This window comes from Anneissia japonica, unplaced genomic scaffold (genome assembly GCF_011630105.1).
Source record: "Anneissia japonica isolate Jap-2015-1 unplaced genomic scaffold, ASM1163010v1 scaffold287748_len1686314_cov196, whole genome shotgun sequence".
Taxonomy (NCBI): Eukaryota; Metazoa; Echinodermata; class Crinoidea; order Comatulida; family Comatulidae; genus Anneissia; species Anneissia japonica.
The window spans coordinates 610245-625810 of NW_022727190.1; the positions used below are offsets into that span (position 1 = coordinate 610245).

At 34.0% G+C, this 15566-nt stretch overlaps 2 protein-coding genes across 5 annotated transcripts in view; one reads left to right on the forward strand and one right to left on the reverse strand.

Annotated features, from left to right (window-relative positions):
• Positions 1 to 279: 279 nt before the first annotated feature.
• Positions 280 to 2479, reverse strand: LOC117113631 (NADH dehydrogenase [ubiquinone] 1 beta subcomplex subunit 4-like). The gene is made up of 3 exons (XM_033257037.1): positions 2316 to 2479; positions 1796 to 1939; positions 280 to 904 (listed from the first exon to the last, which is right to left on the reverse strand). Exons 1-3 carry the CDS (start codon positions 2445 to 2447, stop codon positions 845 to 847), a joined length of 336 nt encoding a protein of 111 aa, XP_033112928.1. The 5' UTR covers positions 2448 to 2479; the 3' UTR covers positions 280 to 844.
• Positions 2480 to 2642: 163 nt separating this feature from the next.
• LOC117113630 (polycomb protein SCMH1-like) overlaps positions 2643 to 15566 on the forward strand; it is an 18291-nt gene continuing 5367 nt past the window's right edge. Inside the window, exons 1-9 of one of the 4 annotated variants that reach the window (XM_033257035.1) lie at positions 2643 to 2745; positions 4426 to 4545; positions 9014 to 9084; positions 10802 to 11036; positions 11292 to 11380; positions 11791 to 12034; positions 12774 to 12944; positions 13568 to 13768; positions 14532 to 14693. In XM_033257035.1, coding sequence (XP_033112926.1) covers positions 4527 to 4545; positions 9014 to 9084; positions 10802 to 11036; positions 11292 to 11380; positions 11791 to 12034; positions 12774 to 12944; positions 13568 to 13768; positions 14532 to 14693 — 1192 coding nt within the window. In that variant the 5' untranslated portion in view covers positions 2643 to 2745; positions 4426 to 4526. Of the gene's footprint in view, positions 2782 to 4425; positions 4546 to 6181; positions 6553 to 9013; positions 9085 to 10801; positions 11037 to 11291; positions 11381 to 11790; positions 12035 to 12773; positions 12945 to 13567; positions 13769 to 14531; positions 14694 to 15346; positions 15488 to 15566 lie in introns of those variants that run through there. The other 3 variants (XM_033257036.1, XM_033257034.1, XM_033257033.1) reach the window with 3 other exon arrangements.

The window sequence follows — 15566 nt, forward strand, 5'->3', positions numbered from 1 at the left end:
AGGGTACAAAACTTTTTTGGAGGGGCCTATTTTTGAAATACAAAGTTGTCATCCCTTGAGAGGATGGACCAATCAGGACTGATCCATTTGGAAGATAATGTAGACCTATCTATATTTCAATCAAGTATCAATTTTAGATGTACATTACAAAACAAATACCGTAATGAATGTTTACTATTTGTGCAATGACAATTGTACACACACACACACACTCACAGGTACTGTACTAAAAGGATAATCTAATATATATGAAGGCAATTACAACCAATATAGACAACATACAATATAACATTCTTTTATTTGTTTTCATATCTAAGCCTTTTTCACGGAACAGTAAATTTCAAAACAATTGTATAATGGTATTCTTTTCAAACACTGGCCGAAAACTGCTACTGCTAGATTTACTTCAGTATGCGCAAATGATAAGTGTATAATACAGCAACTTCACTACTGCACGGTGTTCCATCAACTCGTTGACATTGCATTTACTTTTGTAGACACATCTAGCAAACTTTCACATTCCTACAAGTACAATGTCATGTATTCAACTGTACAGTGTTTCTGCTGCATTATCTTATGTCATCTTATTTTCTTGCAGGTTATAATATTGTAGAACGTAGGTACTGTATTTGGAAATGATGTTTATAATTATCTATAAGTTCAATTCAAAAAAATCAATTTAGGAAATTCATTGAAATTGGATGTCTAGAGGAATCCATTTAAATATTTTTCCAGTCTATTTCAGCTCATTCCCTCCACTTTGATTCACCCAGTATTTAATGCACTGCAAAAATCCTGAATCTCAATACATTTTTCAATATAATTTTCCTTTTTAAAAGACAATCTACAGCATCAGAAGACGTGGTGGCTTTTCGCCAGCCTTGTACCTTGCTTCTCGATTATTCTGCAACAAGATTGAGAGTAAAATATTGAAGGTTGTTGTCACTCCAGGAAGTAGCAAGTCACTAAAATTTAAAATGTCTGAGCAGAAAATTTACAATATAAAATGGGTTATGATTTTATGTTGATACTAAACATACATAAAGGCACTATACTATTAGTTTATTTGAAAACAACACTTTAAAATCAGTGGCAATCACAACCATTGTGGTGTGTTCAAATAGGTAAAACCTAGAAAAGTCACATTTTAAAAGCAGGTTATGCATGGACATAACAAAAAGGTAAAAAGTTAGTAATATTCACATGGTTTCGTTCAAAAGGGTAAAAATGCTAGAAAAATCATATTTTAAAAGCAGGTTATGCATTGACATAACAAAAAGGTAAAAAGTTAGTAATATTCACATTTAAAGAATAACTTTCAGAAATCAGCATGATATATCGTCGCTCACATCACGAACTAACACAATTAAATTCAATTGTGTTAGTTCGTGAAATCAAAAAAGCGCGTCAAAATACGCAAAAAAGGACTTTTTGTGTGGTAAAGAATACAAAATTGCTTGACAACCAATACGCGCTCGTTTTGACGCGCTACTGTGATTTCACGAACTAACACAATCTACTTTGATTGTGTTAGTTCGTGATGTGAGCGACGATATGTAAAGCACATCACAAAAATTTGTAGAAAATTCAAACAATAATTATATAATTGATCATTCTTGTGTTTATGATTATTTATATATTACTAAATATTGATTAATATTACTAGTGTTATATTTCAAGCAAAACTTTTATTTAAAATTCAATAAGATAGGATGCAATAGGATTTTTGCAGTATAAAAACATCTGTAAGTAAATGAAAACCAATTATAATTGTTATTTGTAGGTGACATCTTACCTTTTTACGTCTTACAGAGTACATTAGAAGAACGGGTGGAAGAATACCTACAATTATACCCAAAACCGTTGTTTTTGGTGTTGCTTTGAAAAATTCATATGAATTAACTCGAGCATAATTCCACCTTATAACTGCTGGATCAAGCTGAAAGAGACATAAATATTGATTATTGTACAGTAAACTTGTTTATTGTCTCATTAAATTATAAAATTAAAATTGTTGTGACGATTTTACGTAAATCCATCCATTCACATTATTTTCACTACATTTATATGGCCCTGGACTGTCTGTGTGTCAGTTGAGCTAGGCATACCTCCTGCCTGTGGGCTAGCTACAGTAGATGGCTCGCTAGGCCTAACTACTTAACTAGCCTACCTTACCTAGGCCTAGGCCTAGGCTAGAACCGGTCCCTACCGAGGCCTAGGCCTTTTTGGCTGGGGGCTCCACACACACAAACAGGCCCCTACCTAGTACTAGCTTAGCCTAAACTATTTCAATGAATAAATATAAATTATTTTACCAAAACACCCTTAAAATGGGGTTTTTGAATATTACGCTGGTATTCTCTTCTTAAGACATCACGTAAGGCAGCTCGTTCAGCTTCTGCTACTTTTTGTTCTGCAGGTACACCTTTGAACGACTGCGACGCCATTTTTTCATCTCACTCAACAAAAATATTTCATCAAATATTATATTAAATACATCTTTATCATTTTATTAAAATATTTAAAAAATATATTTGATTTTAAAATTGATTTCATTGATCATTATATATATTCAACGATGGAAATGTAACTTTGAATATTAAAACCATCCCAGAAGTCGTACGTACGTCAATAACATCTTTACAGCCATTTCGGCCTGCTTTTTGCACACCTAACGAGGGCGCCAAGCAAGAAAATAAAAACATCAGAGGTGTGCGTAACCAACCAAGAAAGTGTATGAAAACGGTAGGTAAAGACCTAAGTTAATGTGAAGAAATTAAGGTATCTTTGATTACTTATGTCATTACTGTGATACAAGTTGAAAGTGGAATTTAAGTATGCAATGTGCAATAAATAAATTACTTGGAAATTAGCGGTTTGAATGTTGAAATTAGTTAATATTCCCGCCTCCCCAAACCACGATCTGTGGACAGTCAAGCCTGGCTTCAGTTGGGTTGGTGGCTGTGTAGGCGGCTTAACGTGGGGAATTGGCTGCCTGTGAAAGGCTCTTCGTACGGTGACTGCTCCAAGAAGAGTACCAGCAACACAGCTTAGGCGGAGAATATAAAATACTACAATTGTATGATATGTTATTAACACGTAACTGCTTCAAACTTGAATGATATCTTATGAAAACTCTACAGCGGCAGTGTAGTGACATACTCAGTTAAATATTAAGTTTTTTTTATTTACCTTTCTTATGTAGGCTAGTAATTGTGATTGAATAAAACCAATTCACAACTTTCTCTGTGCAATGAACACAAAAAGGATAGGCCTAGGGCCTAGCCTATATTGAAGATAAAGATCATGTCATTTTAAAATGCGGAAAATAGAAAAAAAAACCTGGTTAGTAATGTATTATTATACAAATGCATGGTAGCAATATGAGATGAGCAAGTAAATTTCAAAATCCTTTTTTTTATGACCTTTTGTCATTTTTAGGGGGCAATATATCTATCTATACTTAATACATGACTTGAGCTTAGAAATTATTGAATTAAATAATATGTGTACCCTAATTTGTATAGATAAGTAATAAGAGTGACTGGAAGTGTTTTTATGCTTTTTCGATGTAAAATCATTGGTAAACATTTTTTTAAATACACTAATTTCTATGTTCAAGTCGATAATTTTTATGTTACTTAAAAGTGAATTTCAATAATGATTTTTGTTGTTGTTTTGTATGGGATAATACATGTTTAAGTAGTAGTAAAGTTATGTCATGAATGGAGACAAGCTAAAACACCTTTAAAAATCACCCTGATAAAACTATCAGGGTGATTATTATTATTATTTATTCTAATCAATTTAGTATTTCTACTATTACTAGTATAAAACAACTTGGAAAACAAGTTTACAATAGGAAGTATTGTTTTTGCAATTAAGTGTTTAAATGTTACTGAAATAAAAACAAAAATTATGATTATATGAACCAGGATAGTCCAATAACATGAATTGTTATTCATCATTTGGTTTCATTATAATAGTATTTATTCAATATAAGATAAGACAACATAAGCATTAACTTTGACATTATTTCCCAAATACATGTATCTCAATTTTTTACTTGTATTTAAGACATAAAGTTGTATTTCCAAGATTTTTCCTGATAAATGTAAGAAATGTTTTATAAAAAAATTACGCATGCATTTACAAATTTAAGTATTAAGATTTAAGCCTTGACTAGACTATCAAATTTTATTTGACAGAAACATGTGACAATCATACCTAAATATAATCATGATGACATCACATCATGACCATATATAGGCATATCATGACTATATATGCCAAAGAACATTTAATCTGGACAGCTATATGCTGCATAGTAAGCAGTTTACATCACCCGCCGGAAAGTACCTATTGACATGCTATTTCCTCTGTGAAATTATTAATAACATTATTATTGATTTTCTTTTATTGTAGGAAGAACATTACTTCACTTTGTTAACAGATTGTGGTGTATGGACAGATGATGAGGCAATAGAACTACAGTAAATAAAGCAAGCTACAGTCAGTAACACATTATGCACAAGACATATTCATGTAAGTAGTTTATTTTATTTTATTTCAAACAATATTTTGAGATGGTGACCCTTTCCAGCAATGCTGATATGTAGGGCCCACTTTGACAACTAAAAAACTATACATGTAAAGAGAAAATAACATAGTAGAATCCCTACTACAGGTATGAAACAGCATGGAATTGATTGAATTTCAACATTATGCTTTATAGTTACACAATACTGTATATAGTATATAGGCTACGTACATGTCAATGGCTGCCAAATGTCTGTAATTATAATTGTAATTGTAATTATAGCTACAACTACCAGTACCAGTATTATTACTATTGTTATTAATCAGAAAACATCAAACTTATGGCCAAATGCCAGATTACATGTTATCTTTACAAAATTTTTAGTTTACAAAACCAAATAAAGTGAAAGTTAATTTTTTTTTTAATTTTTTTTTAAAGTGGTTTATTTGCTTTGTAATGTACATGTATGTTTTATGTTATGATATGAATAATTAAATAAAAAAATTAAATAACTAAAAAATAAAGTGAAAGTAAAGGGATGAAAAAAGGATAGTTCTATAAATGTAAGAAAAAAAAATGAAAAGAAGGAGAAATCAATTAAATATGATATAATATGATTTCTTTGATATTAATTTATATTAATTTTATTTCAGCCTATTTATTACAAATTTATAGTCAGAAAGAACACATATATTAACATATACAGTACTGTACAAAGTAAATCTTGAATTAAAATGGGGATAAAAAAAGTACTGATATAAATGTAAGATAAGAAAAATTAAAAAGGAGGAGGTTACAAGTAAATATGATATGAATTCCTTGATATTAAGATATATTAATTTTATTTCAGCCTATTTAATACAACTTAGTCCATACTGTACTATACTGGTTTTTTTTTAAACATATTTCATACAAGTAATAAAATAGTTGGTATGTTGTCAGTTGGTATGTTTTGTTCAATTGCTAATTTCCTTAGTGTTACTGAAAATAAATTTCATGTTGTTGATTGAAATGTTGTACTGTACTTGATTATTTTTTTTCTTTTTTTTATATTGAATATAAAATAATATAGATGATAGAGTTAGTCTCTACTTGGTGGTACTGATATCCTATTGGCTTATCCTATGTGGGTGGAGCCAACTTTCTTGTAAAGGAGTCTGCCGTTGGACCTGTCTGTAAAATGTGGCATTCATTTGTAGTCTTTTTCAGCTAGAATTTAAATTGGTATTCTTCAAAATGTCTATTTTCAGTTAGGACATACAGTAATCTTACTGAAATAATTTGAGCAACACATATTTTGTAGAAAGAAGAGTAATCTTACTGAAATAATTTGAGCAACACAGATTTTGTAGAAAGAAGAGAAAATTAGGAGGACATTTTTGTTGAATATTTATTAAATATTATCCATAGCAGTAGGTGGCATAAAAAAATGATAGATTTAATGAGTACCAGATGTGAATTCACCTTGCTATGAGCCTTGTTAATTCTAAGCAAATGCATTGGGTTTTGTGACCTCCAGGTCAATCAAGGTCACATTGCCATGGTTATTGTAACCTTGGTGTCATCTTGTAGTAGTTTGTCCATAGAGATACCTCATGCTTGACCTAGTTCCACCAGATATTGTGATTCCATTATTCAGCTTCATTCCAAGTACAGCCATTTGTGGAATTTAACCTTGATAATTGATTAAACTTCATATTCTAAGGGAATGTTTTTCAGACCAAAATAGTGCTGTAATATTCACTGCATTGATCTGCAATATTAAGTGTATGTGGAGTTTTACCAGGGAGGTCTTACTCTGTCACATTCTAGTAGGTACTTGTACTATTCAGCCCACTATCTGATCAAGTGCGGTTTCCTCTGTGCTCCATTTATCCAGGGAGGCTAAACAGTAATCCACCTAATGGAAGGAGATCAACGTTACTTGCAATGCTATGCAATAAGTCAGGAAAAAGCCAGGAAGGTGTTGAACCAAAGAGCGTCATCCAATAAGTATAATCATTGGTCCTTGTGTATGTTTGTTTTTTTCTATCCATATTTGTTTAAATATAGATAAATAATTGATTTTATGGCGTCATGATTGATTATTCTGGTTATGTATATAAAGATCTGTGCATAATATCAAATTTGATGTGACAAGTTTGTGTGATGTGCCCTTATATGGCATGATGATGTCATATTACACCTAAATATGGGCATATCCCAATAATATCTTGGTTATTTTGTTCTTGCATTCAGTTTTTGGCTGTTAGCATGAGATCATGACCTCTAATGGTTTGTTTATTAAAAATTTAGATATATGGGCCTGGAATGCTAATGGAAAAATGATGGAAATGTTTGTGACCTGAGGTGTATGTTAATATAGACCGAATTAGTCACCAAAGATGGCGTCATCACGATTTCGCCAAGTGGGTATAAAAATGTACACAAAGCCGAAAGAGCTATGCCAATGCATTGAATGAGGTCAAAATTGGTGTATATTATTAAATCGTCTAAAATGTAATGAAGTTAGCATAGAAGATACCATACTTTTCATAATATGTATACATTTTAAATGATTCATAGATTCATGAGACTAATACCCTAGTCAGACTAGACATTGCATTGCGACCGGTTGCGATGTAATCTGTGGTAAACAGTTGTAATCCAAATTGTTCGCAACCATTTGCAAACTTCGACAGCATTCAGACACCTTTTTACTTTGATACTTTACATCACTAGCAACGATATAGGTCGTCCTGTTTTATTTGACCTCAGCCAATCAGTGCCTGTGGAATCCGTTGTGATCGGATTCCGTGGTAATCGGGAGTAATAAAGATTGTAGCACCCAAACGCAACGGGTAACAATTGCGAAATCGATTACTTATCGACTACTATTGGTGAGCTTTCAGACATGATTTTACTTTGCGATTGGGTGTCGCAATTGCTGCAACCGATCGCAATGCGAAGCTAGTCTGAATGGGGCATAAGTTTGAATTGATTTACATTTCCATTCTGACTAAAAATATGAGGAGTTTTGAAAAATTCTGACATTTATTAAAGGAATATTTATCAAGGCTTTTCAATAAGTTATTTTACAATAAAATGTACAAGTAAAGTTTGAGTGTTTTAAAAACTGTCCAAATTTATTCGAGCGGAGGCTTATTATTGTGTGAAAAACTACCACCTAGCGGTTTGTTTTGATGTGATACCCACTACATTACCTTTGTGTTGGTGACTAATTTGAACTATTGCATACTGTACACCATGTACCTGTAACCCTCAACTTGTTCAGCTTGTTATAAGAAGCTCTAGAAATCATTGATTGTGATGTTCAAATATCTTGTAATAAAAAAAATCTTTTAATTGTTGTCCTGCATAAATAAATTATTGTAGAATACTGTCCTGGGCATGAGTTGCCAATTCCAAGTCTTCCCACCTACTAGGCAACACTGTTAACAATTTCCTCACCAATACCCATTTCACACTGATGCTATTTTGCAAATATTAACAACTTGTAACAAGTTGTAACCAGGTTTGGATGAGTGTGAAAGCAAATCCTTGTAAAACTTTCCGAGATTTCACAGGGGTCCCCTGAGTTATCTCGGAACAAAAACAGACCGTTGCGAGGCCTGTTTTTTCCCGAAATCTTCCGAGTTGTTGTTGCGCATGCGTCATGTCCATATTTTGACCTTTTCGCTGGCTGTGTTTTTTTTTGTTTTTTTTTTAGTTCGAACGAATGGCGGCAGCGATGGAAAACGTATCAACATTACTACCATTTGTTAATAGGCGTAGAGCTAAAATCAAAAGAAATCTCGCTAAATTTCACATGTCTGATGTAGAAACAATCACGAGGCTTCGTAAAATACGGCAACAGCGAATTATTATGATGCTTTGATCGACTACAGCAAGCGAGCTAGGAGTTGAATTCGTTTTACTCTCCGAAGGCTAAGGACCATGGAATAATTATAATCTTGTAAATTCGGTACCAGGCCTAGTTTAGTAGTTGATATGTAATTCGGACAACCTACAACTAGCCTAGGCCTACTACTAGTGCTACCCTAGGCCTCTAGGCCTAGTCATTATTTTTCCGAGTTTTCCCAAGATTTCTCATGGTTTGAAAGTGCATGTGTGAAACGAACCAAAAATCTTGGAATATCAAACTTGTTACAACTTGTTAATAATTGTTAAAAGTTGTAATATTTTCTGCTAGTGTGAAATGGGTATAAGTGTCTGTGTCTCTTGCATAACTACATTATCCTTTCCATACATTGTCATGCATCGGCGGGCTTTGTGCCTTAAATTAGCGGTAAATGAGGCGATGTTGGTTTTGGTTCGTTTTAATTTTCAAGGGTTTTGTGAGTCTCGGTATAAGTTCTTGTCCTCTTCCTTTCGTTGCTGTCAAGCGCCTTGAGGTTGGGGACGCGCTACACAATCACAAATTATTATTATTATTGAGTTGAAATATTTGAGAATTTTGTTTTTCTTTTGTAGATAACTTCGATTGGGATGAATACATGACAAAGACCGGCTCTATTGCCGCACCTCAGGCTTGCTTCAAACAGGTACAGTATACTGCCCACAACCATGTTTGAGTGCAGTTATAATGTGTTCATTACCTATGGTAAATAAAATATTACAGTTGAATTTGCCCAAGTCAACTCCAAAACCAGGCATTGAAAAATTGTTTGACTTAGATATAATTTGACCTACAGATTGTTAATTAATGGAAAACACAACAATTTGGAATATAAAACAAGATCGACATTATTATTGAGATTTAATATGAGTTAGGAAAAGTCAACGTTTTACTGTATATGGTTTGATTCTTCCTTGCCAGAACATGATACTGTACATGACATGGCTATGGTGTTTAAAAAGTATGGCGTTTTTTAAATACATGTATGTTAAAGAATACAGGGGTATGGAATTGTAGCTTTGCAGACAAACTTTATGTAAGCAACATTATAAACAAAGAATTTTAAAAATGTAGAGGTATTCTTTTGTCAGTGGGATCTGTTTCATTATTAAGTGGATCACCAGCATTTAACAGCTTACATCGTGTTTACGATAATAATTGCAATGCCGCTTTCATTAATAACTTATTATAACAAAAATATTTGTAGATTATTGATAGATAACTTGTTAAGTCCAATGTGCAGTACTCTCTAATATGTATTATGCTCTGTTGCAGAGCCCATGGAAAATATGATGTATTAAGGCCTACATGCATCATGACTATGCTTGGTTTGTCTCAACTTTCCAATTATGTTATCAACATTTCCTTCCGTTGCAGCTTTCACTGCTGAGGATAACATGGCAATGATATTTCACATTATGTTTAAATGTTGTTCTTGAAATGAGTTAAAAAAGAGGAAGATTGTTGTGGAGTGATTTTTCTAAAATCTTTAATTTCCTATTACAAATTACAAAATTAAACAATATATTTAGGTGAATTAAATTTGCAGATTTATAAGTATGTCTAACTTTCTTATTCAACATTTTTTTTAAACTTTTAACTTTAACTTTCTTTTCAAGCTGTCATGTTATCATTCTGAAGTCTTGTTTCCATAAAATTAGTAATTGTTGCAATGGAAACCAGTATAACCCAAGATGACATAGTTTGTAAAAAAATTATTTTTAATTGCTGCTAATGAAGTAACGAAAAATGAGTGTACTGTACTATACCATATGAGGTTTGTTTTCCCCACATAGTGGTGGTCATCTTCCACGAGGTGGTAAAGGCACCTGTGGTCATGGAGAATGCCTTTCATTATTATTTTGTGGGTTCAATCCATACTAGTATATTTTCGGATTATTTTTTTGATGAACCTTCGAGTGACATTAAGACTTGATGCATGAAGGACCAACAGCTTAATGTATCATACAAAGGACAAGATAGTAAAATGTCAAAAACCAAATAAATATATCCAAGCTCTACAAGATATTGGTAAAATAACAAGTTACCTCTTGCTTTAGAATACAAATGCCTGGATACCCCAGCCTACACCCTTGAGAAGCTATAGAGTGGTCAATGCTATATTTGAGCTTCATGTGTAAAACTACATTCACACAAGACACGATAACGACACGACGACACAAGAAAAATGGGTTCAATGTTGAAGAATATTAACGTGATGATCATGTCGTTGTCGTGTCCTTATCATCTCCAGTGTAAATGGATTTGGCCTAGCAGTCCATGTCATGTAAATGCCTCATCTCATCACTTTGTGATGGGCACATCTTTAACTAAAAATCAAAATCCTCATCTCTTCTTTCTAGGCCCTGGTGCCACCGCAGAATGACTTCAAAGTTGGCATGAAGCTGGAGGCACAAGACCCTAGGAATTTCACCTCTGTATGCATTGCCACCGTTGTGGGCCTACAGGGTCCTAGGCTTCGTTTACGGCTGGACGGTGGGGATGATAAGAATGACTTCTGGCGACTTGTTGACTCGACGGATATCAAGACAGTCGGGTATTGTGAGAAACATGATGGGATGTTGCAACCTCCTTTAGGTAGAGAAACCTTTTTTAAAAGCCCTGTCCAGACTATCAAATTTGATTTGACAAAACATGTGACATGCCTAAATATGGTCATGATGACACCACATCATGACCATATATAGGCACATCATGACTACATATGGGCATATTATGTCAAATTTAATTTGATATTCTGGACGTTCTGTAAGCAAATATATAATTAACAACACCATTGTATTGTCAACATTTCAATAATAATTTTTTTTTTATGTTTTTGCTTGTTTTCAGGTTTTCGTATGAATGCTTCTTTCTGGCCGATGTTTCTTCTGAGGACGTTGAATGGAGCAGAGATGGCACCTGCTAAGTTCTTCAAGAAGGTACAGTAAATTGGTTTTTTGGGGGGTTTTTGGCCACTGAAATATTTTGATGTAATAGCTTCCCATAGAACTGAATAAATTCACTCTAGAAGGTTTGTGTAGTAAAGTAACACTATTGAATAGGTTTGCAATACCACTTATGGATTAATACAAAACAGGACCATGTGTAAAACAGGTTGTTACTCCCTCTGGATATGTTATCGTGTATAAATATGATCAATAAATAAATAAATTTAGAAATGCACTGTTGTGTTTTTGAGTACATATTGGTTAGATTGCTCTTAGCATCTTTAGTAGAATCGTGAAGAGATATATATGCTATTTATTATTTGTTAATTTGTCATACTGTCATACAAGCCTTTATAGGTTAATTTGTTGTAACAAAAGAAATGTTAAAATTTTTGTGTTAGGAACCACCAACACCAAAAGAAAACATGTTCAAAGTTGGTATGAAGATTGAGGCTGTAGATCGTAAGAATCCGCACTTAATTTGCCCAGCAACCATCGGTTCAGTTAAGGACACAACGCTGTTTATAAATTTTGATGGATGGAGAGGAGCCTTTGACTATCAATGCGAGTATGACTCTAGAGATATCTTCCCTGTTGGTTGGTGCGCCCTCACAGGTCATCCACTACAAATGATAGGGAACAAAGGTAATCAATGAGTCACCATTATTTTGTTTGTATTTAGTTAATGAATTTGTTTACCAATTTTGGAATTTTTTTTTTTGTTTATATTAACATCCCATTTCTGAAAAGGGCAATGTTATTTTTAGGTTTAAGACCTGTTTACCTTATGACGATAACGATCAACAATAAAAAGCTAAAAAGCAATTGTTCATATGGAAGATAAAAGAAATAAGAGAAGTTTTCACACTAGCACGATTCAAAAATGATTTATCATGTATACGATAAAAAATAATTTCACAAATCAAATCAAATTACATAATAATCATGGGAAATGAAGTCGTTTTTGCTACTACGATTTTATCGTTTTGCCATGATTAAGACGTTATTTGAATTGATTATTTTTTTATCGTACGCACAATAAATTGTTATCGAATCGTGCTAGTATAAAAACTTCATTCTTTTACTTCTTATATGAACAATTGCTTTTTTGCTTTTTATCATTAATCGTTATCGTCAGAGTGTAAACAGGTGATTCTCTGATGAGATCTTCGATTTATGAGTATCCATGTATTCAAAGGTAATAATATTGAATGGCTCAGGTGATCAAAGAAGAAGTAATTGTCCATATTATTAGAGCAATAATTGAGCCCACATTAATTATGTCATTAATGTTGAAAAAATAAACATCCTCAATGTTAGTGATTGTAATTTAATTCAATTTATTCACATTGCCTTTTTCAATGTTTGTATTTTTTTAAATTAGGCCAGCCAAAGATGAGGAGGGCCAGTAGTACTAGTAGTAGTAATAACAACAATATAGAGCGCCCTCTATCAGTCAGTCCAGCCTCTACACCTACACTGATTCCTCCAGTTAGTCCAGCCAGAAGCACGGGGAAGCCAGAACCGGATACAAGCACACAGCAGCTACCATTGGGTATGGTATCATCATTCTGTTTATTATAATTTATGTAACTACATGCAGCACTCATGGTTGTTCTTTTAAATTTCATACCAGCTGCACATTGAATCCTTCGGCCTGCAGATGGAGTGTACGCTGGATAATTGAGAGTAAAGCCGGCCACTCACCGCGTCTGGCGGTCGTCGGCCGATGCGATTCTTTGCAGAACGCAACTCTTGAGATCTTTCGGTTCCCAGTTCAATTCCTATTGCTGCTCTCTTGTGTTTCAGCTGGAGGGTTGAAATGCAAGTTTTAAAAGCGCACCATCTTTCGGATGAGGCATGAGGCCGTTGGTTTTGTGTACAAATTGGCCATGTACACGTTGAAAAATGCAGTACACTCTTCGGTAAAGTGTGGGGCATTGTCTCTCGGTGTGCTGCCCAATCACCATCAGAAGGACCCCACTGGAAATAAGTCTCATTCAGACTTTCGTGGGTTATCCTTGGTGTTCCCACCAAATATATCCATCCATCCAAGCACTGAAAAAAAATTGGTAGAGACACCCTAAAATTCAGCATTAGTGTAATAAATCACTATGAATAGGTACTTAATTTTTGTATGTGGAGTTTTTGTATACAAATTATATTGTTCTCTTCCAGTGACTGTTTTTGTGAACAATAGTTGTAATAGTGGGTCATATTTGAATCCTCAAAAGAAGGGACTTCCCCCCAGGATTGGAATAGGACCTATTGACAAAGTATTCAAGTCAGTACTGCAGATGTGTGTGAATTGTGCTAATCAACAGAAGAAGGTGTTTTCATTGTTCAAGCAAGAGCATGGGGGTACCATCCAAATCACAGGTAATTTCAATGTACCTTTTATTTTATTTATTCCTTTAGGTACAAAAATTACCAATAGCTACTTAAAGACTATACTATAGGATAGGTGGCAGTGTCTTCACATGACAAACATATACACATGGTGCGCTACGTAAAGTAAGTCTCATAACTAACGAGGCTTATGGAGTGGAGTTGTTTTTGTTGTGAGAAAAATCCTGGAATTTGACATGATTTGGACCTAGGACCCTGGGATAGGCAGGCAAGCATCTTGCCCACCAAGATGTTCAACCCTACTCTCAATTCTAACACCAAGGATAAGGTTGATAAATGCCATTTAAGAAAGTTAACATATTGCATCAACTTTGAAAACCAACATACATTACACACAAACATACATCTCATCTTACAGACCTACACACAACACACATACATGTCATAGTTTAATATACACAAGCTCTAACACAAGGCAAACAGCTATCTGCAAAAAATGTAAAAAAGCTTCTAGATGAGAAGGAATCCTTGTTCATTTTTAAGCAGGATGCATTGCAGGGGTTGTATAATTGTAACTTATTAATGTATTGACAAATACATAACAATAGGTTCCAAAAGAAGTGATTGCTTGTCATCTGAAACCATACACAATTTCACAGTTACATTGAATACACAAGTTTACTTGAAAATAAAAACATAAAACAGATTCTCAACTTGGAAGAATTTCATGTAGTCTAGTCTAGCCTTTCACAGTAGATACTCAACTGTTGCTGTTTCTGTGTTATTTTTCCAGCAACGTATGATGGTCAAGCCCACAGTACGCAGGTACGTGCTCCTGACACATTGCACTCGTTTTGGAACATGGTTGAAAAGCTGTGTGTGGACCTGCAATGTTGTGGTAATTTTTTAACAGCGAAACCTCTCCAGAGTTCCTGTCCAAAGTGCTCAAAGCAAGGTAAGCTTTTGGTAAAGCAAGGTAAACTTTAAAATGTTCGGGGTGGAGGTACTGTCTCAAAATCTAATGTATTAATGTAATGCAGTTTTGACAATTGATTGTTGAGAATTACATTGGTAATTTTTTTCCCTTCCCCTTTACATCTTCACTAGACCATGTTCCCTGCCACATTTCTTTTGCATAGGAGCATATCCCCTTCTTCTTTAATGTGATTTGCATATGGGCATGTTCCCAACCCCTTTAGCATGCATATTCACTAGGGCATGTACACCTCAGACATCTGCACAGAGGCATCTCCACCTTTTAAATGCATTTGGGCATGTTCTACCCCTGCATCTGTACAGAGACATTTTTTTCTGTATAAGGACAAGTTAGTATCCCTAAAATGCATTTGTACATTAGTATGGTATCCACCCATTTAGATCTTTATTTTGACATCTGTGGTTCTGTCCAGCTCATTTGCATATCCAGAGGGGCATATTCCCCTCTCCATTTGCATCTGCTCAGTGGTGTAATCCCGTTACCTTTCCCATCTGCATTGGGCATGTACGTGGGCTTACAATCACGGAAATATGGTACCAATTTTTTCTCCTGAAGGCAAGTGGCATATGTGTTTACTCTTATGATCATCAGGCTATTATTGTTTTGTGTAGACCTTCTTCTGGAGCAATCAAGTAGCTCATTGTCAGCTGGAGGAAGCAATAAGTCAAAAAGAAGATGGTCTTCAGAATCAGGCCAGCAACTTGAAAGGGAATCCACCAAGCCCAAAGTCAACAAAAAGATTAAAACAGAAGGTAAGATACAAATTATCCTATATTTGTTTTTTTTTTGTAATTATTATTTATTGTTATATATCTATTTTGTGAATACTTG

What these genes read in the sequence shown, in the direction of transcription:
- LOC117113631 (XM_033257037.1), bottom strand. Translation starts at nt 2,447, where the DNA reads ATGGCGTCGCAGTCGTTCAAAGGTGTACCTGCAGAACAAAAAGTAGCA. An exon ending in CCCATTTTAAGGGTGTTTTG is followed by an intron (nt 1,940 to 2,315) that starts GTAAAATAATTT and finishes TGTCTCTTTCAG; the next exon opens with CTTGATCCAGCAGTTATAAG. An exon ending in ACTCTGTAAGACGTAAAAAG is followed by an intron (nt 905 to 1,795) that starts GTAAGATGTCAC and finishes ATCTTGTTGCAG; the next exon opens with AATAATCGAGAAGCAAGGTA.